The 25,602-nt window shown below is 45.2% G+C and overlaps 1 protein-coding gene and 1 pseudogene across 1 annotated transcript in view; one reads left to right on the top strand and one right to left on the bottom strand.

Annotated features, from left to right (window-relative positions):
* Positions 1-7,406, top strand: part of Tacr1 (tachykinin receptor 1) — a 177,320-nt gene extending 169,914 nt beyond the window's left edge. Inside the window, exons 3-5 of the mRNA XM_048416635.3 lie at positions 851-1,001; positions 2,829-3,025; positions 4,293-7,406. Coding sequence (XP_048272592.2) covers positions 851-1,001; positions 2,829-3,025; positions 4,293-4,584 — 640 coding nt within the window. The 3' untranslated portion in view covers positions 4,585-7,406. The remainder of the gene's footprint in view (positions 1-850; positions 1,002-2,828; positions 3,026-4,292) is intronic.
* A 14,131-nt stretch (positions 7,407-21,537) lies between these two features.
* LOC125388553 (anaphase-promoting complex subunit CDC26 pseudogene) lies at positions 21,538-21,812 on the bottom strand (annotated as a pseudogene).
* Positions 21,813-25,602: the final 3,790 nt, after the last annotated feature.

Raw genomic sequence — 25,602 nt, 5'->3', positions numbered from 1 at the left:
CAGTCTGAATACAGGATAAGGCCAGTTCAGGCACCTTCTCCACTATTGTTTAGGGTCTTAGCTGGGGTCATCGTTGTGGATCCTGAGAATTTCTCCCTTGCCAGATTTCTCACTAGCCCCATAATGGCTCCCTCAATCAAGATATCTTTCCTTGTTCTCCCTCTCTGTCCGTCTCCCATCTTGACCATCCCATTCCCTAAAGCTGCCCTCTCCCTTCTCCTTCTCCCCTCTCCCTCCCTTTTCACTTTCCCTTCTCCACCTCCTCATCCCCTGCCACCAATGCTCCTAGTTTCTCAGGAAATCTTGTCTATTTTCCCTTCACAAGAGGATCCATGTATGTTTCTCTTAGGGTTCTGCAGGATTCTGCTTGTTACCTAGCTTCTCTGGGGTCACAGATTATAGGCTCATTACCCTTTGTTTTATATCTAATATCCACTTATGAGTGAATGCATACCACTGCACCCTGTCTTTCTGGGTACTTTCACAGTACTTTGTCTTTCTGGATCTAGGTTACCTCACTTGGGTTGTTTTTTTTCTAGTTCCATCCATTTGCATGCATTCAAGATGTCATTGTTCTTACCACTGAGCAATACTCCATTGTGTAAATGTACCACATTTTCTTTATCTGTTCTTCAGCTGAGGAGCATCTAGGTTTCCAGGTTCTGGCTATTACAAATAATGCTGCTATGAACATAGTTGAGCAAATGTCCTTATAGTATGATTGAACATTCTTTGGGTATATTCCCAAGAGTGGTATTGCTGGGTCTTGAGTCCCCTAGGATGTTCAGCTATCCAGGTTTGGGTTTGGAGCCTGCTATTTCTAAGACTGACTCCACTGTCTACCTCACAGGTATCACATCTGTGTGACTGTGCTGATCTACTTCCTACCTCTGCTGGTGATTGGCTATGCGTACACTGTGGTTGGGATCACACTGTGGGCCAGCGAGATCCCTGGGGACTCCTCCAACCGTTACCACGAGCAAGTCTCTGCCAAGCGAAAGGTGAGCAAAGGCCAAATAGCATAGACCACCATGGCACTGACAGTAACAGGGGAGAGGGCAGGGAGAGGGATGTGCTCCCAAGGCAGAAGCCATAAGGCATCTTTGAACCTCAGAAACAGGAGAGGAAAGCAGTCTTTCTTCACACCCACCAGTACATGTACACACTCAGTCATACACATGTGCCAAGTCTCATATATACACATAACCATACGCATACAAAACTATTCTTTCATACACATGCATTCACATAATACACATCAACACTCATATACACATATACATCCACATATAGACATTCATATACTCACAAACATAAACAGTCATACACATGCATGTATACACACAAAAATCTACTCATATACATACACATATATATGCACATACCCTCATACACATTTACACATACATATATAGGCATTCATAAACATACACACAAATACTAGTATACATGTACACACACTCATACATATATAGATGTTCATATACATATACTCACAAACTTTATATACATATATACTCTCATATGTCCACACAAATACACATACACTCAATTGCATAAGTTCACACATGTATAACATATGTGTATACACTCATATAGAGATACATATTCAAATGTACACATTCATATATATATATATACTTATACACAAATACACATGTACTCACACTTATATATACTCATGCACATTCACATAATCCTTCATGTGTACACATTCATATACACATTAACAAACATATACACATGCACATACACATATGCACATATTCATATACATATATGCAAACACATATGCTAATCTGCACATATTTAAACATATACAAACTTAATCACATGTATACTATTCATACACACACATACACATATATGCATACACATATACATAAACTCATACACACTCACATACATACACATACATAGAACTCAGACAAATGCACACAACTTGCACACACACACACACACACACATATGCATACACAAAGCACTGTCTGGAAATTTATAAACAAGATGAATCGGTCTTTACAGCTTTGGAGGCCAGGAGGCCAGGACCAAGGCAGAGCCCCCGTCTGTGAGGCACTTCCTGCTCATGGCAGTCACCTTGGCACTGGGTGTTCTCACAGTGGAAAGGCAAGAGAGTCCTAGGCCTCTCTAATAAGGGTTCTAATCTTGTCTACAAATCTTTGCTATCTGCATCTAATTGCTTCCCAAAGGCCTATGCCCTAATACTGTCACGTGTCACATGTCACTGGCAATGGCGACTCACCATTGGGTCTTCCAAGTCTCACAGACCTTCCTCAAGCCCCCTTTAAACACTGGATTTGTCCTTACAGGGGCTCTCCAAAGCTCTCCCTTCTCCCCTCTGCTTCAGTCTCCCGACCAAGCACCTTCCCCGACTCCCTTCCTCCGCCAGCCCAGCCCTCTGCTGCCTTCCCTGGGTCTTCTCTCCTGAGTTCCCATTCACTTCTGCTCACCGTCTCTCCCTTGGCTTCTGTATACATTGCCCAACAGGGTCACATAACAGCACATCATATCCTCTGAAGGGGTCCTGATCCACTCTCAGGTTATAATTCTATATATCTGAGATGGGTCCAGGAACCTGTAATTCCTGACAGGTTCCTGGTGGTAGCGATGATGGCAGTCCTGGACCACACGCTAACAACTGTAACCAGCATCCTTAAGCCTCACTGTTAAAGGTTTCCCAGCCTCCTTAAAAGACGATATTATAAACACCTCCCTTCCCACCCACACTACACAGTGATGGGGAGGGGACAGAAGCCACCCCACAGGAAGATGTGCTGATGGGCCTGCCTGCCTTGCCCTCTTCCCAGGTGGTGAAAATGATGATCGTGGTCGTGTGTACCTTCGCCATCTGCTGGCTGCCCTTCCACATCTTCTTTCTCCTGCCCTACATCAACCCAGATCTCTACGTCAAGAAGTTCATCCAGCAGGTCTACCTGGCCATCATGTGGCTGGCCATGAGCTCCACCATGTACAACCCCATCATCTACTGCTGCCTCAATGACAGGTGAGGACGTCATGCTCACACACCCCAACCACAGCTTACCACACACTCCGAGTCACCCATGCTCATTGGGGTCAGGACAGGCTCGGACCTTCTCCCAACAGAGGTGAACTCAGACAATTCAGAGAAAGTAGCCCCCCCAGGGACTGGCTGTCAGCAATAAAGCATTCACTGTGGCAGGTCGAGAGCACACAGGAGGGGCCTGGGATACCAGGCTGTAGTGTAATTGTCACCCAAAGAAGCGTCCAACATCTATTTGTAGAAGGCTGTTGAGATGAAGGGGAAATGGAAAATCCCTGTTATCTCCCCCCCGACACACACACATTTCTCAGACCAGCAGGGAAGGCCTTTAACTGAGACACTTAAGCACTGTAAGTATGTGAAGAATGACATCCTCTTGAACTTGCCCCTGTGGTCTTCTATGATCTCACAGTTCCGTTGTCTAAGAGTTTGACAACTTATCTGCAAGTTATTAGGCTAAATCATCTTTAAGTAAAGATGATTCCCCATTTTTTTAACAAATATAGAAACTGAGGCACCCTGATAAAAACATCCCTGGTAGCCAAGGGTTGAATCTAAATACATACTTTTACTGTGTGTTAGTTGCCTTTCTGTTGCTGAAATAAGACACCATGGCCAAAGCAACTTAGAGGAGAAAGGGTTTATATAGGCCTATGGTCCAGAGGAGAAGAGGCCATCATGGCAGGGAACTGTGGCACCGGGTAGTAGACATAGTGGCAGGAACAGCTGAGAGCTCACATCTCTAACTGCAAGCAAGAAGCAGAGAGAATGAACCAGAAATGGCAAAGGCTTCTGAAAGCTCAAAACCAGTGGCATACTTCCTCCAACAAGACCCCAGTTTCTAAATCTGCCCAAACAGTGCTACCAACTGGGGATTAAATATTGAAATGCCCCAGACTGTACTTCTCATTCACACCACAGCCCCTGGCAAACAGCTTAGAAGATCCCCACAAATACCTGCAGCGAGGAGTAGCTGTTGTAGATGGTCAATCAACCCAACCTCTTCTCTTCACACATCTGAGGAAATAACCCAATTTTTGAATGCCCCAAAGAAAGGTTTGATTTCACCTTGACAACTGTCCTTGAGGGGGGCTTGTCCTCAACATCTCTAGATGTGAACTAATTTGAACATGTAATGACACAGAATCAGGCCTGTTTAGGTCCCGTGTTGAGGAGCTGATACCATGGGAAGGAAAGCCCTCTTAAAGTAGGCAGTCTCACGGCTCACCACTCCATCCTTTCTCTCCAGGTTCCGTGTGGGCTTCAAGCATGCCTTTCGCTGCTGCCCCTTCATCAGCGCTGGTGATTATGAGGGGCTGGAAATGAAATCCACCCGATACCTCCAGACCCAGGGCAGCGTGTACAAGGTCAGTCGCCTGGAGACCACCATCTCCACTGTGGTGGGAGCCCATGAAGAGGAGCCAGAGGAAGGCCCCAAGGTCACACCCTCATCCCTGGATCTCACCTCCAATGGCTCGTCTCGCAGCAACTCGAAAACCATGACAGAAAGTTCCAGCTTCTACTCTAACATGCTGGCCTAGGCAGCCGGTACGTGTCAAGGACACAGCTACCAGCCCATCCTGTGTCTTGATTCATTTATTCATGGACGTCTTTGATCTGGAATCCATTGGAAATACCCTAACACTGGAGCTTTTGGAAAGGGTCGTGATGGTCTAAGGAAAACATTCCATGTTGTATTCAATCTGGATTCCTTCCTGCCTTGTCAACCATACTCCGCGATTGTGACCCAAGGCAGATCAGTGAGCGTCTATAAAATGAGAAGGCTGGACTTGATCCCCTGCTGTCATCCCATGATTCCGGAAATGACATCATCTGCATGCAGGTGCTCATCTAGGGAGGAATTCTACAGTAATGAATCCAACGAACCTATTCGCCTGGAGCTTCTGTCTTTCTTCAGTGAAGTCATTCTCAGCCATGTGCAGACTAGCTCCCACCACTCCAGCCTCCCACTAGACAGTGTGAATAAGAGAGGGTGCCACATAAACCCTAATGAATGCTGTATCTTCCAGCTAAGCACACATGAATAGAAGACACATATATACTTTTTTGTGACATCTCAATAGTCAATTCATTTAAACATCATGGGATTGACAAATTTGGGTTCTTCTGCATTGTGTCCCCAATGCAACCAGTTCTGGCTGACTATGTCTACAGAGACCAGCTGATGTGTATTCTAACCAACAGCCAGGACACTCATGCCAGACTTGACCTATCTGGGCCTCTTTCCTTTTTTATAAAGGAAAAGGGCTGAACCAAATACTCTAAGTATCCCTTTGAGTCTCAGTATTTCCTGATACATGATGTATACATTTTGTTTTGCTTCTCTCTTATCTATCTATCTCTCTTTCTCACACACATACACACATACACACATGCAGACAAAAATTTAAAAAAAAACAATGGCAATCTTAGAAATACTAGGAGTGGCAATTCCTAGAGATTAGTGTGTGTAAATATTCTCCATTGATTGAAAAACTCTGATCCAAAAATTCCTTCTCCGGGAAGGTTCTGGTTCTTGATAGAGCAGGGGACTTCATAGGAAAGCTTGGATCTCTCCAGCAGGCTGCAGTAGGCTGCAGTCCACCTCTGAGAATAGTGTCAGAAAGATGTGTGAGCTTCCTGCACGGGCTGCCCCTATCTTTGTGCAGGGATCATAACTCAGATTCTTCACTTTTGCTACCTACAATGTAGAGTGAGGAGGCTGCGCTCTGCAGATACACTCCTGGAAAGAGAAGCCTTGCATCTGCCCTTTGCAGATACACTCCTGGAAAGAGTGTAACTCTTGCTCCTCTTTGCTGCTGTCTGTCTATAAGAGGCTGAATGATCCACCAGCCCCAAGGACACTTAGTCTGCCAAGAGCGGAGACCTGAAAGCTCCACGTCCTGATACAGGTTCAGAATCTCTAGCAGGTGAACACACCATCTCTGCCTCCCAGATGTGGCCTTGTGCAGATGTGGCTGGAAGCCAGAGCTTCCTGTAACATCCATGAATGTCCTCATGGTTCAGATAATTGGATGCACACAAGCTCCATCCATCATGTCGGAGAGAACAATGCCACCCACTACCAGGTTTTGTAGCTTTTGCCAACCCTGTTGTCTCTAACCCTATGCGGGAACCAGCATGCCTGGGGGAGGCAATGACTATATAGAAATGGTATAAGCCAGAAACAAAGAAATGAGAAGCATAGTCTGTAGAGCATCATGGGAAATAGAAAATAAACTAAGTAAATCCTGTTCAGTGACATTCCGTGAATGGAAAATCAAACGAAGGGGCAACAAAAGTCAGTGCCCAAATTGGTAACTATACTTCCAATAGAGTCTTTCTATGTATGGATGCAAAGGAATGCAGTTATGAAAATACCCAGGAAGAAAGCAGCAAGCAGGGAAGACATCCCCTCTGCAGACGAGAAGGTGAGGGTGATGCTGGCAAGGAGTTACTAGCCCCTGCTCTGCACTTTGCCCTGAGCTGAGGAAACACAGCTCCTTCCACCCCCAGGAGATTCCGGTGCCTGCCATTCCTTCTGCACCAGTCCTGGTGAAGCCAGGCCGCTCACCAGCCCTGGAGGCACCGAGAAGCAGAATCTTCCTAGGGTTTTAAAGACTGACTTTCAACATGGGGACTCAAGCCAAAGGGTGGCGCTTTCAGAGAGCCTCTGCAATGACAGTTCTCTGAGGCAGCCCTGAAGGCAGTCAACAGTCAGCACAGGGGACCTTAAGGACGGAGATGAGCAATTTCATCCCATGTGTAGTAAGAGGGAAGACAAGACGAGCCTGGGCTTTATGGATAGGGCAAAGTGTCCCTTACAGAGAACCAGCAAGCTTCCCACTGCCCCTGCCCCAAAGTCTGTTAAATTTGTAGAAATGTTGTCAATGCCTGTGTGTGAGAACACTGTGCTTTGTGCTCTGTGCATGGGTCTCTTATCGAGATGTGCCATCCTGTGTTTATCTCCTAAGTGAGTTTCCTTGATGTACCTTCCAGTAGTGTTAGACGGGAGAGACACCTGGGGCTGTTCTTCCTGTGTTACCTCTCGCCTGTTGGATCCCAGTGCCATTGGCGTGCTCCTGCTGGGCCAGTCCCCTCCTGCCACTCTTCCTGCTGGGAGAGGAGCTCTGAATTGTACCTCATACTCAAAGAAACTGAGGGGTGGGAACCTTTATGGGAGGAACACCCGTAACCTCTCAGCAGAATGCTAATACAACAGGCTGAATGGAATCTTAGGGGAGGAGCGGACTCAGGCCTGGGGGAAACTATCCATGGGGAGGGCTCACTCCTGAGGTGTCTGTGCTTGGGGCCTGGGATGCTGGAAAGAAGCTCTGACGTAAATAAAGTATGCTTTCAGCCACCCATGCCCGTGTCTCTTCTCTGGGGAACAGGAAGGAACACTACTGGGGGCGGAGTGGGACAGTTTTGAGAACTCACACAAACTGCACACCCAGAAGGATGAAACCCAACATCTACTCAACACCATTGGGCATAGATATGGATTGGCAAGATCTGGAATGTGTTTCCAAACTGGGAAACAGGAACTTGGGGTGGGACTATGTGGCAACACCAACAATGTCACCTATGAATAGAGAGGCGTCCGTTCCTGCAGTCCATGGGTAGATGGCAAGGCAGTTAGATGTAACAGATGCCCTGGAGGCAAGGTCAAGGCAGATTGTGTGGGAAGAGAGGGAGATCAAGCTAAAGGGCACAGCGGAAGATGGGGGGGGGGACTTTAGATCACCTCAGGAATGGAGACAGGGTGCTGGGGTTTGAATGAGAAGCATCTCCTATAAGCCTGAGTATTTGAACATTTAATCCTCAATTGGCTGTACTATTTGGGGAGGTGGTGCAACCTTTGAGAGGTGGAGCCTTGCTAATAGGCATATATCACTGGGGGAGGAATATTATGGAGTGTAAACCTCTGGAACTGTTAGTTCGAATAAACTGCCATAGAGTTTTGGGAGGGAAAGAAAAACCCAGTGCACACAGAGACTGCTCAAGAGAAGTCCGCATCTGCTTTAGCAGAAATTGTCAAGCTAGTACTCACCATGTTCAGTGGGGGTCTTCTGGGGAATGGGGAAGGAGATGAGATGTTCTCCTTGAGTACTGTGTTAAGCCCAATATGCCGCACCCGGGCTGCGTGGAGGGCGTCAGTTCTCCAAGTTGTTCTGTGCCACGTAACTGCGCAACTGTGCAACGGCTTTGGTCCAGGACTCTGAGTTTACAGGCACGGCTGGCTGCCGCCGCCGACGCAGGTTGGAAACATGAGTGGCGAACACTGTGAGCACTGGCAACCTGCCTGCCCCTGCGGGGACCCCTCTCGCGGGCAGTGCCACCAAGAGAGCCATGAGACATTGTGGAGAGACTTGCAGTGGCAAAGAGAAGGAAAGGGAGGCAGAGACAGCTCCCCATAGGGTGCCTGGAATGAAGGAGAAAGATGCTCCTCTCTAAATTAAGGCGTCTTAGAAAATGGTCCCTGGACAAGCTTCAAGAAATCCACAAGTCTCCTTTAAGATCCCCACATCTCACATAGAAATGGTCTCTGGGCGTGGGAGGGAATGATGGGGGGGGGAGTCTGTGTGAATATCCTCTATCATTAATCCTATGCTATCCAGTGAAAGAAGAGGCCGTGGAGTCTAGGGGTGGGTGAGAAGCCTGAGGCCTTCTGGGCACAGAAGGAGGTAGATGAGCCCCAGAAGAACCAGCCTGGCTGTCAGGAAACAGCTTTGGAATAAAACCACACTTCCTCACAGGCACCAGATGATTCAAAGCTTTAGTCCAAACCAATGAGTCCATGATGAAGGGGTGTGCTCACTCTTCTCCACAGAAAGACAAGTAAGTTTCTTGAAAATGGTGATGCTTTAGTTACAGGTCAACAGATAAGACGGGGTGTGGGCGAACGCTATGGACACCCAAAGATGTTTTCATTTGCTCCATGTTTGCGTGGTAAGCGTCCTAGAGATATTCACCCCAGTAGCTATAGCAGGGTTTGGTAATACTCTACCCTGGGCTCCCTCAGTCCCCCTTGGTACAAGAGTGAATGGACCTCCTCAGCTCTGAACCCCAGAGTGGCAGTTCAGTGAAGGCCTTGAGCCCAGGCAGATGAGGTGGGGACACATGGAGAATGTCCCTCTCCATCTTCAAGACTAAAAGCAACATCTGACCCCGCAGGTAAGGCTCTAAGACACCATCATGTATTTCTACCTGGTTCAGAAGAACAGAAGGGAAGGAAAGAGGCCGGAAATCATCAGCCTCGTGTCACAGACTGGCAGGCGTCACCCTGGCTTCCCTCTCAAGCAGTGTAGCTTTCAAGGAGAAAAGATTGAAATAAGCAACAAGAGAGAGGCAAACGCTGGTGCTGCCTCTTCGGCCTCCTCTGGAGACTTCCATTCCGGCTCAAACCTGGATTCTCCGCACTGGATCTCCTGCTTTCTTGTCCTTTCTAAAATTAATTTTTAATTTTAAAATGCTATCCGATATTTGAGAATTTTGTACATGGTTTAATCATATTCACCCTTCCATCCCTTAGCCCTCTCAGATCCAACCCCCCACTTTCCTACCCTCCTCAACTTTGTGTTCACTTTTGCTCCCCCACCAACTATCCAAGGAGTTATCGGCAATTGCTAGCTTCTGGAAGAGGTAGAGCCCATTTTCTCTAAGAGTACATCCTCTAGGAAGTCAACCACACTGCAGGGGAGGACCACACACCCAAGAATCTCTTCCCCTTTTGTTTCCAATTCGTTTTGCTCGACACTTGGTGTGGGAGAATTGTCTGTATTCTGTCAATCATATTTTAATAAAATGCTGATTGGTCAGGCAGGAAGTATAGGCGGGTCAAGCAGACAGGAAGTAGAGGTGATGCAATGAGAACAGGAATATTCTGGGAAGCAGGAAGCTCCCTCTGCCACTCCTGCTCAGATCCCCTGAAGAAGCAACATGTGAGCTGACAGCTGGAAAAGGTACCAAGCCATATGCCTAACATAGATAACGATAATGGATTACTATAAGTTACAAGGACTAATAAGAAGCCTGACCTAATGGGCCAATCAGCTTTATAACTTATAGAGATTCCTGTGTGATTTTTATTGGGACTGAATGGCTGGGGGACCGGGCGGGACAGAAACCCACAAACAAGCCTACCCCTCATGTTACAGACACTCTGGAATCCAGCACAGCACCTGGAACACCCCTCCTAACTTCCTCCTTGCTGAAATGTGACATTCCCTGTCACTAATGGAGAACAGGGCATACCCATCTCCCAGTGACATCCCAGCCCCCAGTAGTGTGATAGAATTAGGTAAGAAAATGACTTTAGGGAAGTAGTTTGGCCTTAAGGATGGTGCTTCTATGGTAGGATTAGTGTCCTTAAAATGCGACCTGTGAAAGAGACAGAGCTCTTAACACTTCTCCAGTTCAACCACAGCACCCAAACACCTTCCCTCCATTTCCAGTTCCTCCCGTAACTCCAATCTCAACCCCACCCCCAATTACTTCTCTAGGCTGAGATGATTTGAAGAGCAAGGCTTCGGTGCTAAACCCAATACTTAAAAGAAGCCATTGAGGCTTTGGGGAACCTGTTCCCCATGCTGGATTACCTCACCCAGTCTCGCTGCAGGAGGAGGCGCTCCATCCTGCCTCAACTTTGTTCAAACCCATGGGAGGCCTGGCCTTTCTAAATGGAGACTAGGAAGGAGTGGGTAGGCAGGATAGATGGGAGTCAGGGAGGGGTTGAGGAGGGAACTGGAGAAGAGGGAAGGGAAACTGAGGTCAGTATGTAAAACAAATGAAAAATGTTAATTAAATAAAAATAGAATAAAGTTGTTTCTATATTGGAATTGCTTCTAAAAATTAAATTGCTTTAATAATGAACATTATTCTTAAAGCCAGGCATGGTGGCACTCAACTTTAATCCTGACACTCAGGAGTCAGAGGCAGACAGATCTCTGAGTTTGAGGCCAGCCTGGTCTACAGAGTAAGCTCCAAGACAACCAGGACTACTCAGAGAAACCCTGTCTTGAAAAACAATAAACAAAGAATATTATTCATTTAGTTTTAATGTAGAATGTTAAAATGCTTCCCAAAGAGATTTTGTTAACCTTTTCCTCACTTGGAGCAAATATTTGTTTCTCCAACGCCCACCCGCCACCAAGTTTAGGCATTTTAGAACTTTGTAATGTGTATTAATTTAATGGGGAAAATATTGCTTTCTTTTAATTACATTTTCATTGCTGGAGATTGTACTTTTTCTTTGCTGGTTCTGCATCATTAAACATTTGTTTAGTTGAAGTTTTTTTTAAAAAGCAACAGCAGCTGAGGCAAAGATGACATTGAAGCTAAGTACAGTGTATTATAACTACGGAGGGTTGACAGAAAATGGCCCCCAAAGGGAGTGGCACTATTAGGAGGTGTGGCTTTGTGGAGTAGTATGGCCCTGTTGGAGAAAGTGTGTTTCTGTAGAGGCAGGCTTTGAGGTCTCATATACGCTCAAGATTTTGTGCAGTATCTCAGTTCACTTCCTGTTGCCTTTGGATCAAGAGGTAAGGACTCTCAGATCCAGCACCATGTCTGCCTGCACGCTGCCCCACTTCCTGCCGTGATGATAATGGACTAAACCTCTGAACTGTAAGCAAGCCAACCCAATTAAATGGTTTCCTTTATAAGAGTTGCCGTGGTCCAGGTGGGGATGGAAATTTGAGGGATCAGATTGGGGGAAAGATGGAGGGGGAGTACTGAAAGTTAACTGGAAAGGGGGCGCATTTTAGGGTTAGGCAGAAACCTGATGTAAAGAAAACTCTCATGAATCTACAAGGATGGCCCCAGATAACACTCCTAGCAATAGTGGATACATAGCCTGAACTAGTCATCTCCTATGATCAGATTGGTGATTATCCCAATTGTCATCAGAGAGCATTCATCCAATAACTGATGGAAGCAGATGCAGAGACCCACAGCTAAATGCTATGCCAAGCTTAGGGAATCCTGCAAAGGACAGTGAAGAAGGATTATAGGAGCCAGAGGGGTCAAGGACAACACAAGAAAACCCACAGAAATAATTAATCTGGCTCATAGAAACTCACAGAGTCTGAACCAACAACCAGGGAGCCTGCAAGGAACTGGCCTAGGCCCTCTACATATATCTGACAGTTGTGTAATTTGGTCTACTTGTGTGACTCCTAACAACGGGAGCAGGAGCTGTCCATACTTTGGCTGGCTCTTGGGAACCTATTCTTCATACTGGATTGCCATGTCCCACCTTAATACAAAGGGAGATTCTTAGTCTTACTACAGCTTAATAATGCTGGGCTCTGTTGATACCCATGGGAGGCCTACCCCTTTCTGAACAGAAACAGAGGAGGAGTGGACTGAGGAGTGGGACAGAGAGAAGGGGGAGGGAATGGGAGGAGAGGAAGGAGGAAAAACTTTGGTTAGGATATAAAATAAATAAATTAAATTAAACAAAAATAAAACTAAAAAAAAAAGAGTTGCCATGGTTATGGTGTCTCTCTGCAGCAATAGAAATCCTAAGATGCTTACCTTTCCTGTTGCTATGGAAAACCATCCTGACTAGTGTCGAGGAAGGGTTTCTTCCGACTGATGGTCCAAGGGTGTAGTCCATCGTGGTGGGAAAGTCCCGATGGCAAGGGCTTGAGAAACCTGATCGCACCACATCTACAGCCCAGAAGCAGAGAACAGTGAATGCCAAAGCTCAGCTCACTTCCTCCTTTCTATTCAGTCTGATGCCCGGCCCAGGGAATGGTTAAAGTGAGTTTCCCACATCAGTTAACTCAGTTATGCTACTGCCCACGGAATCAGAGGCTGAGCAATCAGTCCTGGGGGAGGGGGGGGGACACGTATAGCCATCTCTCCTCCTGACCAAAGCTGAGGACATCACAGAAAGGACGTGAGAGCCACAGGATGGGGAGAGCTGCTAAGAAATGTTGTTTCTGGATATGGCATGGCTATCACACGCTCATAAACTCACCCCTGCTGCGGATCGAGCTATCCAAAATTCCAGCGCAGATGGGGTAGATGATCGTCAGACCTCATGTGTTACTAAGAAGCTATTGGCAGCTGATGGCTTCATTCTTTTTTTGAGGGTGTGGCCCCTCAGAGGATTACCATGGCAGATGACCCCACCCCCACGCACATATAGGCAGGAAAGGCTGGGCTTAGTAGGTCTTTTAAAAGACATGAAATTAGAAACATTGGGGGATATGAGGAAAGCTGGAGGAGGGGTTGGGCAGGTAGACATGATCACATTTCATTGTATACATGTATGAAATTATCAAGAATAACATTTTTAAGATAATCCTCCACAGACATCCTCAGAAGGTAACCATAATCCAGACAATTCCCCACAGGAGGCTAGCCTCTTAGGGGACTCAAGATCTCAAGTAGACAACTGATGTTAACTACTCCAACAGCATGCAGTGAACTCAGAAGAATCCTCAGCCCACCCCTGGGAGTGAATGCCATTTTCCCTGTCCTCAGTGGTCTCCCCACACCTGAGACCATTTTGCTCCCCCATGCACATATTGCTTCTACTGTGTCTGTGTACTAAACAAAGTGGAAACACAGCTAGGTCCCTTGTCCTTTGCTTCACAGAGTTAAGGGGATCACGTTAGTGAACATGCAGTTTGGGTTGGTGTGCTTGAAACCAGTCTGAAGACCCCAAATGTTGAAGGACAGGACTAGCCTCTTCCCTCTCCCCGCCTCAGATGAAATAGAACAATAACAAGCCTTATGCTCTGCATTTCTGGGGCCATGGAGGTCATGTACATTAGCAAGACCCATCTCCATATGCCATGGAGTCAATGTTATTGTCCTTAGTATGAGAATAACGGGGCATCATTCAAGTAATGTGTCCATAGCCCACTGATGGAGCACAACACCACTGACAACCAACTCTGAAGCCCAGAGCCTTAAGACCTTCTGCTGTCCCCTCTATTCCTCACAGTGCCATTTCTCTTCAAGTTCCCATAGTCTGGGTGGGTCTGACCTCCCTGGACACATTGCCAGGAAGCGAGTTCGCGAAATGGCATTTTCAGAAACAGCAAATTTTCATAAGATCATCCAAAGAAGATTCCAAAGGATAAGTTGTCCTCAGGGCTGTAGATGTTCCTAGAGTCAACTGTGCAGGCAGGCCCTAGTAATGGTGTTTAGAGACCTCGGCAAGTATGTCCAGCTGCAATTAATCTTGACGCCTTCAGTCCTGAGTGCATAAAAATCTCCTCAGTCATGTGTTTCTTTGGAGAATAAAGGCTTCTTTTAGCAATAAAGAAGTCCCTGGGAAAAATAATGTATTTACAATAAGCAACTTAAAGACCCATGTCCTGCCCTCAGGCCAGGCTTACTTGGGTACTGGAGGCAGGGAGAGGTAAATTAGGGCTTCTTGATCGTCTGTGGAACCAGACAATCCTGGAGCCAGGTTGTACCAGAACATCACCAAAAGGTGATGCAAAGAGTTTCTGAGTTAGGGAAGAAGGTGAAGTCAGAGCTCGAGCAAAGGGGCACCAGGTTAATAGTTTCCAAATCCTATAATTGCAGTGGAATAAAGGGCTTTCCATAGCCCAGGTTCCTAGCCCCATCCTCTGCAGGTTTGACTAGTAAGTTACCACTATGCCAGGGACTGGATTTAGTCAGCAGATGAGTAACTACTGTGCGGATGACCCATGGGACAGCTAGACTGGCTGAATTGAAACAGAAAATGGTTTAGAAAATCCTCAGGGATGGTTTCAATGCAAAAGGAGGATTGTACTAGAAAAATGGATCACGATTTTCCCAATACACAGGTTTGTCTCTCTGAGTGAAAGTAAAAGCCTAAAAGCCCGGGCGTGTGAATTGGTTAGGAGCAAGGTTTCAGGTTCAACCCCACAAGAGAGAGGGGTACACTGGGAGATGGGGTTACAGCTCAGTCTTCTATCCGATATGGCCGAATTCCCAATGTTTTCTTCTGACATTTCAATATTATCTCTCTAATACAAAGGACTTCCATATCATCCGCCTGCCCCCTATCCCATTTTAGTCTTCCTTACTGAAAACTCAAAACGGATATGTAATCTCCACTTTCTAGATTCCCAGTCAGACATGATAGCCATGAACTATACTCTTTAAACTATGTCCAACTCTGTAGTGGCATTTCATTTGTATTTTAATGAAGAAAGCTTGCCTGAGGATCAGAAAAGCAAAACAGCCACACTGGCCAGCCTTACAGACCAGACAGCAATGGCACACACACTTTAATCCCATTCACCACAAGGACACACACCTTTAATCTCAGTAACCACAGTGAAACACAGCTTTAATCCCAGTAGCCACACTAACTTGCCATAGAAACCAGGTGGTAATGGTGCATGATCTTAATCCCAGAACTAGAGAGGATTATAAAATGGGAGGAGACAGCTTTCAGTTTCAGTCCCATTCTGAGATTCTTGGAGGCAGATTCACCATTTCATACTGAAGCAGAGGTCAGAGCCAGTGGCTGGCTGTTTTGCTTTTCTGACCTTCAGGCTGAACCCCAGTTTCTGTCACTGACTTTTTATTAATCGTGCTACACAACTCAGAATGGAATTGTTTGGCTTCCCTAAATTCCGTAACAATTCTCAGTGCCTTTCATAGGAAGGTGTGTTGCTTATTTTTGTTGCTGTAATAAAACACCACGACCAAGAGCAACTTCTAGAAGAAAGTTTATTTTGGCTTAAGGCTCCAAAGGGAATGCCCATAACAGTGGGGGCAGCAGGACAGCAGGCAGCTGAAAGGTCCTATCTTCAACCACAAACATGGAGTAAAAACAGCGAACTGGAAGTAGGGCAAGATTCACCCACTGATACAAGGGGACTGATCTAATGAGAGTTCACCAAGGCCAGTTGGACTGGGATTGAACGAGCACGTGATCCAACCAGATTCTCTGAATGAGGCCGGATTCTCTGAATGTGGCTTGCCAGGAGTCTTTCTGAAAAGTCATTGACAATGACACTGGGACTTGTTTCCTCTGCATATACTGGATTTTTTGGGATCCAGTCTGTTTGGATTCTCACCTTCCTGGACCTGGAGGGAGGGGGGAGGAACTTGAACTACCCACAGGGCAGGAAACCCTGACTGCTCTTAGGGATGGAGAGGGAGGAGGAGAGGGAGTGGGGGGAGTGGGAGGGTGTTGGGAGGGGGGCGGAAATGGAAACTTTTATAATTTAATAAACAACAACAACAACAAAAAGATCGTAAACTCTGCAAGCCCACCCCTCCCCCAGCAAGGATCCAGCTCCTCAAGGCTGCCTAGCCTTAGACCGCATCACCAACCTGCGAACCCTGGTTTGAGTGAGCCTAGGGGATATTCTTTATTAAAACCACCACAGGGGCTTCATTTTTGTAGCATTCTAACTTTCCATCCAGTTTTATGACCGCATCAGCTATTTATAGCTTTCTACCTACACTAAACTTAGATGTGTGTCCAAACAGGAGAGAGGTCTATATAGCATAGCAATGTTGCTTGTGTGGCCAGTGAAAAAGATAAAGTAAAAAATAACCAAGACGGACACAGTGGGGGTGGAGGACACTTCCTTTCTGCAAATAAATTTTTAAAAAGACTATAAACTTCAACAGCCCCCAATTTCAACCCTCTTCAGATAATGGTGCTGAGTCCCCTCATGACAAGAGTAACACCAGAGAGGAGCTTCAGAAAGTGACTCCACAATGACGCTAGGGACAATTGCAGCAGGTCCTGACACTCACTCTTCCAACACGTAACCAGATCTCTAGAAATGTTCCCCACAGATCATGGCTTGTTGACCAGAAGAAGAGCATTGTGACCAGGACAATGGTGTATGTGACCAGGACAATGGTGTATGTGACCAGGACAATGGTGTATGTGACCAGGGCAATGGTGTATGTGACCAGGACAATGGTGTATGTGACCAGGACAATGGTGTATGTGATCAGGACAATGGTGTATGTGACCAGGACAATGGTGTATGTGACCAGGGCAATGGTGTATGTGACCAGGACAATGGTGTATGTGACCAGGACAATGGTGTATGTGACCAGGACAATGGTGTATGTGACCAGGACAATGATGTATGTGACCAGGACAATGGTGTATGTGATCAGGACAATGGTGTATGTGACCAGGACAATGATGTATGTGACCAGGACAATGGTGTATGTGACCAGGACAATGGTTTATGTGACCAGGACAATGGTGTATGTGACCAGGGCAATGGTGTATGTGACCAGGACAATGGCATATTTGATCTACTGGAAAATAACTAAACAACCAAACAAGACCAATGTCTGTGTGGAAAAGGGCAGGGAAATAGGAAGAGTGAGACTGAAAGAGAGAAGGGGAAAATGTATTGGAGACCCTTGTAAGCTCAGAAAGCAATCTGGGCCTTTAGTCTTATGGCAAAGGATGTCTCCGAAAGACTCAGGCACTGACAGCAGCAATCTAATTTTAGGAAAGGTCATACTGATGGCACAGAGACCAATTAGGAAGCAATTGTTGTGGTCTGTATGGGGGAGACAGGATTAATGCTGACCTCTGAGAGGCTAGGGCATCTCTACCCAGACGGGGTTGACCTAGGAACTAAGGAGCAGACCAATTAACCTACCAGAAGTCAATCCGAGAGAGGGACTGAAGTAAAGATGGAGACAGAGGAGATGTGAGCAAGTGAAAGCAAATTTACAGCAAAGCAAGAAAGGGTCCGTAAGATGGATCAGTGGATACTGATGCTTGCTGTCAAGGCTAACCTGACATGGTAAGCAAGAACTTGATTCCTGCAAGTTGTCTTCTGATCTACGTACATATTTACATGCTGTGGCATGCATATGAGCTTGCACACACACACACACACACACACACACACACACACACACACGATTTAAGCAATCAAAATCAGAAAAGACTCTGTCCTCATTAAGTTTCTATTACTGTGATAAGACCATGACCAGAAGCAACTTGGGGAGGAAAGAGCTTATTTGACTTATACATCCTGATCACAGCCCATCACTGAGGGAAGCCAAGGTGAGAACTCAATTAAGGCTGAAACACTGGCTTGTTCTCCACAGCTTGTTCGACCTTTCTTCTTTTTAATTAAATTTTTTTTTCATTTTACACACCAACCCGAGTTCCCCCTCCCTCCCCGTCTCCACTCACCTACATCCCCCATCCTACCCTGTCCACTCTTTGGGGGGGAGGCAGGCTTCCCTTGGGGCATCATCAAAGTCTGGTATACCAAGTTGCAGCAGGACCAGGCCCTCCCCCCATGCAAGCCCTTCCCCCCACCCCCACCCTCATATAAAGACTGAGCAAGGCATCTCACCATAGGGAATGAGCTCCAAAAAGCCAGTTCATGCCCCTGGGATAAGTCCTGGTCTCACTGCCAGGGGCCCACAAACAGATCAAGTCATACAACTGTCACCCACATTCAGAGGGCCTAGTTCGGCCCCATGCAGACTCCCCAGCTGTCAGTCCAGAGTCCCTAAGCTCCCACTAGCACGGATCATCAGCCTGCTTTCTTATACAACCAAGGTCCACATGACAAGGGGTGGTGCCTCCCATAGTGGCCTGGGCCCTTTCATAGTAATCATCAATCAAGGACATGTTCCACCTATGCCCACGAGCCAATCTGATGGTGGTAATCCCTTAACTGTGGTTTCCTCTTCCCAAACCACTCTCATCTGTGTCAAATCACCCCCCAAATAAATAAATACCAACCAGCACAGACTTTTCCTAGAACTTCTGACAAAAACTGGGCAAAGATGAGTGTAATTTCTGTTGAGATTAGTCCACACGCTGGGAATATTACAAGCCAATGGAGAACCTACAGCCGCGCATGTCCCCTGACCCAGCTGGGGAGATGATCACGGTCAGTGGAATGGTCAAGTGCCCTGCTCATTATTTCTTAAGCTTGGCTTGGTTTGCCAGCCATTGGCCTTGGCAAGATCGGCTACCACCAGGCACAGCTGGGTCCACTATCTGGTAACTAAGCCAAGCTCTTTCTTTTCCCACTTACAGGAATAGCCTACATTTTACCATGGACCTTGTCTTTACTGCCTGCGTAGTAGGAGCTAAGCCCTACCACAGCTACCAGGATGTATCCGTATTATTCCTTGGGGACCTCATCTTTAGCTCTCTATTCACTTGGGCAATCTGAAGCGGTCTCCTTCCTGGCGTAAGTGGGGGCATTTTAGAAGTTGTCCTTCTCTACTTACAATTTAGCCTATTCTAATTAGTTACATAAAGTACAAGAATACGGGAAAGGGTGACAGTGTCTTATGTATGATCCTCGAGGTAGGTAGGCTCCAAGAGCATCAGTATGAACCTGCAGAGACCGGCTTGTTTCCTCAGAGCCCAGGCCCTCCTCTTATCTAGCCATCCTAAATATCTCCTCCACAGCTGCCATCCTCCTAATGTACCTTCCTCAATACTCCAGGCCTTGATGTTCTAGCCTTACCTAATTCCTTTTAACCCTAGACCTGTGTTCACTGCATCACAATCTCAAACTAAATTAGTGAGGGCAGATGGGGAGAAAGCAGACAGACTTAAGAAGCAGTTTGCTTCAGCGTTCAGCAACTGGATTACACTGTCTGTGATGGGGAGAGGGAGATTTCAGAAGGAAATCTAAAATTTCCTGTGTAGGTAGTTGAATGATGGAGACATTCTTGGAAGCAAAGAACATTAGGATACTAATGCTGGGGGAAGGCTGAGAAACACAAGCTTGATCTCAAGTATGTTGGGTGAAAGATAACAATGAAGACATCAGAGGAAACGCCAAGGAAGACGTGGAGTACACTGGCCCGGAGTGAGTGAGCAGTCTGGCTGCGAACAGCCATCCACAAGTCAATTATAGATGACAGTTGATGCTCTGAGCATGAGGAAGCAAAGTTACCCGCAAATCCCAATAGCTGTCCAGAAGAATCAGATTGTGTCGTACAAGCCAATGAAAGGGTGAAGCGCTCTGGGCTGTGAGGACCAACAGGTAGGGCCAGCAGGGAAACAGGAGTTCTCAGGAGGCCTGGAGACGGAAAGATCAGTGCTCGACTTAACGAGGGCTGTGAGAATGGAATCGGGAGACAGGAGCAGATCACAGAGAGTGGAAGAAAGGATGCCTGATAAAGAAATGCAGCCCCGGGGCTGGAGAGACAGCTCGGTGGTTAAGAGCACTATCTGCTCTTGCAGAGGAACTTGGTTCAATTCAAGCATCCACATGACAACTCAGACATCTGTAATTCTGGCTCCAGAGGATCTAATATCCTCTTCCGGCCTCTACAGTCACTGAATGCACATGGTGCGAAACACACACATAAAATAAAAATCTGTAAACAAAAAGGAAGAATCACAGACCCAAACCTACAGAACTCCTAATTAGGAGAGAATGAAGAATGTGGTGTCTAAGAGCTGAAGAGATGGCTCAGTGTTTGAGTGTGTTGTTCTTTTTTTTTTTTCAGCCTGTATCTTGAGTTTTATTGTTTTTTAAAACAGTAAGATAACAGGACTTAGGGGTCAACAATAAAACTGGAATAAAGGTTTTGTAAAAAGAAGTTTGGAGCATGAAGAGGAAGCTACACAATTCCCTTTTATGTCTACCTTCCCATATACATCACTCAGGAACTGTCCAAAAGCCCGGGTAAAAGCCAGCTAATGGGTCTCTTTGAAACTTGATTCCAGATGTTCTGGCTTCCACAGCCAGTATTTCTGTCCCTAAATTTTATGGTAAAATGGTGCATTGTGCAAAACTATCCAGAGTTCAGATGGGTTCCTGCTGCACAGATTCTTAGACGCATCCCAAAAGAAGGAGAATTAGAGTGGCTCGTGTTTTGGGAAATGTTCGTGTTTCCCTTGTTGTATAAAGCCTTTCTATAAATGGATCTGACTCTTCATTTTTTTGTTTATTCATTAGAAGCCAATCTTCATGAGGGTAGGAGTCTTTGTCTTGGTTTGGTTTGTTTTAGACATTTTGAGACAAGATTTCACTCTGTTGCCCAGACTAGCCTCCAACTCATGAGACTCCTACCTCAGCCTCCCAAGTGCTAGGTTACAGCCATGGCCACACTCCTCTGGAATCTCTGTTGCTTGCAGGATGGTCAGCTGTCACCAAATACTGAATAAACGGGTGATGTGAAAGTTCGGGGATCAACTGTGTCTGGGTTAGGGGTCCTTTTGTAAATACAAGGAGGATGACATCACCTCTGGCGGCGATTACCTCTCAGAGCTGGGATTTTCATTGCTACTACTTTTAGGGATGCCTTGCATTTTTCCAAAAACATTTAATTTTAAAAACAAAAATCAGGTAAGCTTTCCATAGTTCAACTTTCTGGAAACAAGCCAGAATTTGGCTTCTAGCTTATCAGTAAAGTTGAACAGCAGTAATTTCATGCAGACATAATTTCTCTCTGCAGGAGACAGAAAACATTTTCCTTGGTTGTACACATTTAATTCTCTAAATCTGTTCTGTATTTCTGCCATCATTTTATTCCATTCCAGAGGTCTGGCATGCAGGAGAATTCATCTCTAAAACTCGAAGTTTCCAAACTGAGATGTGCGGTTGTTGGTCTTAGGTTGGGGTTTATAACCAATTCAATCATTAATCATTTGTTCCCAGCTTCTGGGGTCACTGCTAAGCCCAGCAACCCCTTCTCCATCACTGGCTCCTATACCTTCCACATCTTCCTTCTGTTTCTTACGTGTCTCCAAGTCCTTCTGAATGCTCTCAGACTCTTCAATGTCATCGAGCTTGAGCTCCAGGAGTGTTGGTTTCCGTCACAGCATATTGAAGTCGACACTGACAGTCACACCCAGTGAGCTATGAGCTATCAGAAATGGCAAGAAAGGAAAAAACTTTGGGTGGCAAACCTCAGCTACAAACCGACGAATTCAATTCACAGGATTATCCACAGGCTCTAGCCAGGTTCCAAATGGGTGAATCCTTCATTAATCAGATGCTTCCTGTGTTGAGCTATGGATGTTTAAAGTCACTGTCACAACCTCTTTTCGGGCCTCTGCAGTTTCCCAGAACCTCGACTCCTACCATGCCGCCATTGCTGCACGGCCCCAACTCAAGTGAGTTATTCTTGCAAAGGACACAAGTTCAGTTCCCAGCACCTATGTCAGGAAGCTCTCAGTGGCAGGTAACTCTAGCTCCAGAGGAAATCAGGCACCCTCTCCTGGCCTCCATGGGCACGGCAGTCATGTGCCTAAATATTAAAATAAAATTTTGGCTTCCAGGAGTTTGAGGATTCCTGAAGAAAGGATCTCATCCTTTAGGTCTGAAGATTTGGAAGAGTTCCAGAAGATCCAACAACCTCACACACACATACATGAAAGCAAAATCACCAATGCATATAAAATAAGAATACATTTTAAAAACATGGGCCAGGCCATCAGGAGAAGTGTAAACAATAGTGTGCCAGGCCCCAGGAAGAGGATCATGAGCAGCAATGGCAATGGCCTCAGGAAACTGTCTAACCACCAGAGCCTCAGCCTCAGTCCTGCCAACACCATAAGGAATGACAATCTGAGACTTGGGCCCATAGGCACCTGGAGGAAGGATCACCGAAGGCTCTCCTCTGCTTACACCTGAAAGAGCATTCAACAGAGCCACAGCCCCCAACTACACCAGTTGGAGGAAAAGGGACACCCATGAAACACAGGTTCCACCTGTTCCTGTTGGAGGAAGACATGGGTAGACAGCGGGGCAAGAATATGCTCAACAACATAAAGAACAGTACGGTGGTTCTACACCAGCAAGACCTGAACATCCCAAAGCAAATGAAGCAGAAGAAAATGACCTTAAAAATAACTTTATGAAGATAATTGAGGCCCTTTAAAGAGAAAATGAAGAATTCCCTTAAAAAATGGAAGAAAAGACTAACAAAAAATTGGACGAAATCAACAAAGCTCTTAAAGAAAACCAAGTAAAAGCAAACAAACAGATGAAAGTAAAGGTTCAAGACTTAAAAACTAAAATAGAGCAATAAAAAAAACACAAATCAATAGAAATCTGGAAACAGAAAATCTGGGTAAATAATCAGGAACTGCTGATGCAAATATAAACAACAGAATGCAAGAGATTTGGAAGAAAGAATCTCAGGCACTGAAGAAACAATAGAGGAAATAGATTCATCAGTAAAAGAAAATGTTAAATCCAACAAATTCGTAACACAAAATATTCAGGAAATATGGGACACCATGAAAAGACCAAAAATAAGAATAATAAGAATTGAAGAAGGAGAAGTCCAGTTCAAGAGCACAGAAAATATACTCAAAAAATCATAGAAGAAAACTTTCCCAACCTAAAGAAGGACATGCCTATGAAAATATAAGAAGCTTACAGAACACCAAGTAGACTGGACCAAAAAACAAAGTCCCCTCACAACATAATAATCAAAACACTAAACACACAGAATAAAGAAAGAATATTAAGAGCTGCAAAGAAAAAAGGTCAAGTAACATATAAAGGCAGATCTATCAGAATCATACCAGAATTCTCAATAGAAGCAAGGAAAGCCAGAAGAAGGTCCTGTGTTGGAGGGAGGCCGCTAGTTAGTTCCTGGCCACTTAGCCCCGAAATAATCACACATACACCATATTATTTAAATCACTGCTTGGCCCATCAGCTCTAGCTTTTTATTGGCTAACTCTTACATATTAATTTAACCCATCTCCATTAATCTGTGTATCACCATATGGTAGTGGCTTACCAGCAAAGTTTCAGCATGTCTGACTCCGGTGGTGGCTCCATGACTTCTCTCTGACTCGGCCCTTCTTCCTCCCAGCATACAGTCTAGCTTTTTCTGCCTAGTTCTATCCTTCCCTGCCATATGCTCAAAGCAGTTCTTTCCTCATTAACCAATAAAAGCAAACCTCCCACACCAGTCCTGGTCAGGTGTTATGCAGACAAGAGACTACAGAGCCAGCCCAGACTACTACATCCAGCTAAGTTGTCAATCAACATAGATGGAGAAAACAAGATATTCCATGACAAAACCAGATTTAATCAATACCTCTCCACAAATCCAGCCCTAGAGAAAGAACTAGATGGAAAACTCCAACCCAAAGAAGTTAGCAACACTGACAAAAACACAGGCAATAGATAATCACACACTAACAAATCACAAAGAAGATAAACACACACAACACCAACAGCAACAACAACAACAACAAAAACCAGGAACTCGCAATCACTGGACATTATTATCCCTTAATATCAATGGACTCAATTCACCTACAAAAAGACACAGGCTAACAGATTGGATATGAAAACAGAAGCCATTCTTCCACTGCATACAAGAAACACACCTCAAATAAAAGACATTACCTCAGAGTGAGAGGTTGGAAAAAGAGTTTCCAATCAAAAGAAGCAAGCTGGTGTAGCTATCTTAATATCTAACAAAATAGACTTCAAACTAAAATTAGTCAAAAGAGATAAAGAAGGACATTTCATATTCATCACAGGAAAAATCCATCAAGATTAAGTCTCAATTCTGAACATTTATGCCCCAAGTACAAGGGCACCCTCATTTGTAAAAGAAACATTACTAAAGCATAAATCACACATCAAGCCCCACACAATAACAGTGGGAGACTTCAACCCCACTCTCATCACTGGGCAGCTCTGCGAGACAGAAACTTAACAGAGAAAAAAGGGAACTAGCAGATGTTATGACTCAAATGGGCTTAACAGACAACTATAGAACATTTCACCCAAACACCAAAGAACATACCTTCTTCTCAGCACCTCATGGAACCTTCTCCAAAATCAACCACATACTCAATAACAAAGCAAATCTCAACAGATACAAAACAAATTGAAATAACACCCTGTGTCTTGTTGGACCATCGTGGCTTAAAGTTAGACTTCAACAACAACACTAATTTCAGAAAGACCACAAACACATGGAATCTGAACAATGTTCAATGGAATCACTACTGCATAAAGGAATAAAGAAAGAAAGAAATTAAAGACCTCCTAAAAATTCAATGAAAATAGTCATACAACATACCCAAACTTATGGAATGCATGAAAGCAGTGCTAAGAGGAAAGTTCATAGCACTAAATGCCTACATAAAGAAGCTGAAAAAAATCCCACATTAGTGAATTAACAGAACATCTAAAGGCCCTAGGACAAAAAGAAACAAACTCACACAGAAGGACTAGATGACAGGAAATAATCAAACTGGGAGCTGAATCAACAAAATAGAAACAGGTTTGGGCTTCCCAAACCCAGCCACAATAGAGATTGGGGTGAGGGAAGTAGGTGATCCAAGGTTCTTATCTAATGATTTGGAATGTCAGATATGTCTCCTTGGATGCTGGCCCTTCCTGGGTAGTGTCACCTTTTCCTGGAGCTCTGCTTTGTCAGGTTCTACCTGGGGTTTTTTTTGTGTGTGCGTGTTTCTGAAATACATATTGATAGCATTGTTTTTGCCTGTGTTTTTAACTATGTCTATAAAAACTAGAAAGCTAGTGGAGAGCACCCTTCTCTCAGCTTCTTCACCCAAGGAATAAATAAACATACAGAGGTAACATGCTTGAGTTAATTTATTGCATTTACTCTCA

Source organism: Myodes glareolus, chromosome 6 (genome assembly GCF_982192425.1).
Source record: "Myodes glareolus chromosome 6, mMyoGla1.1, whole genome shotgun sequence".
NCBI classification, from domain to species: domain Eukaryota; kingdom Metazoa; phylum Chordata; class Mammalia; order Rodentia; family Cricetidae; genus Myodes; species Myodes glareolus.
The sequence above is the reverse complement of the archived record's forward strand: the minus strand, read 5'-3'. Positions and strand labels throughout refer to the sequence as shown.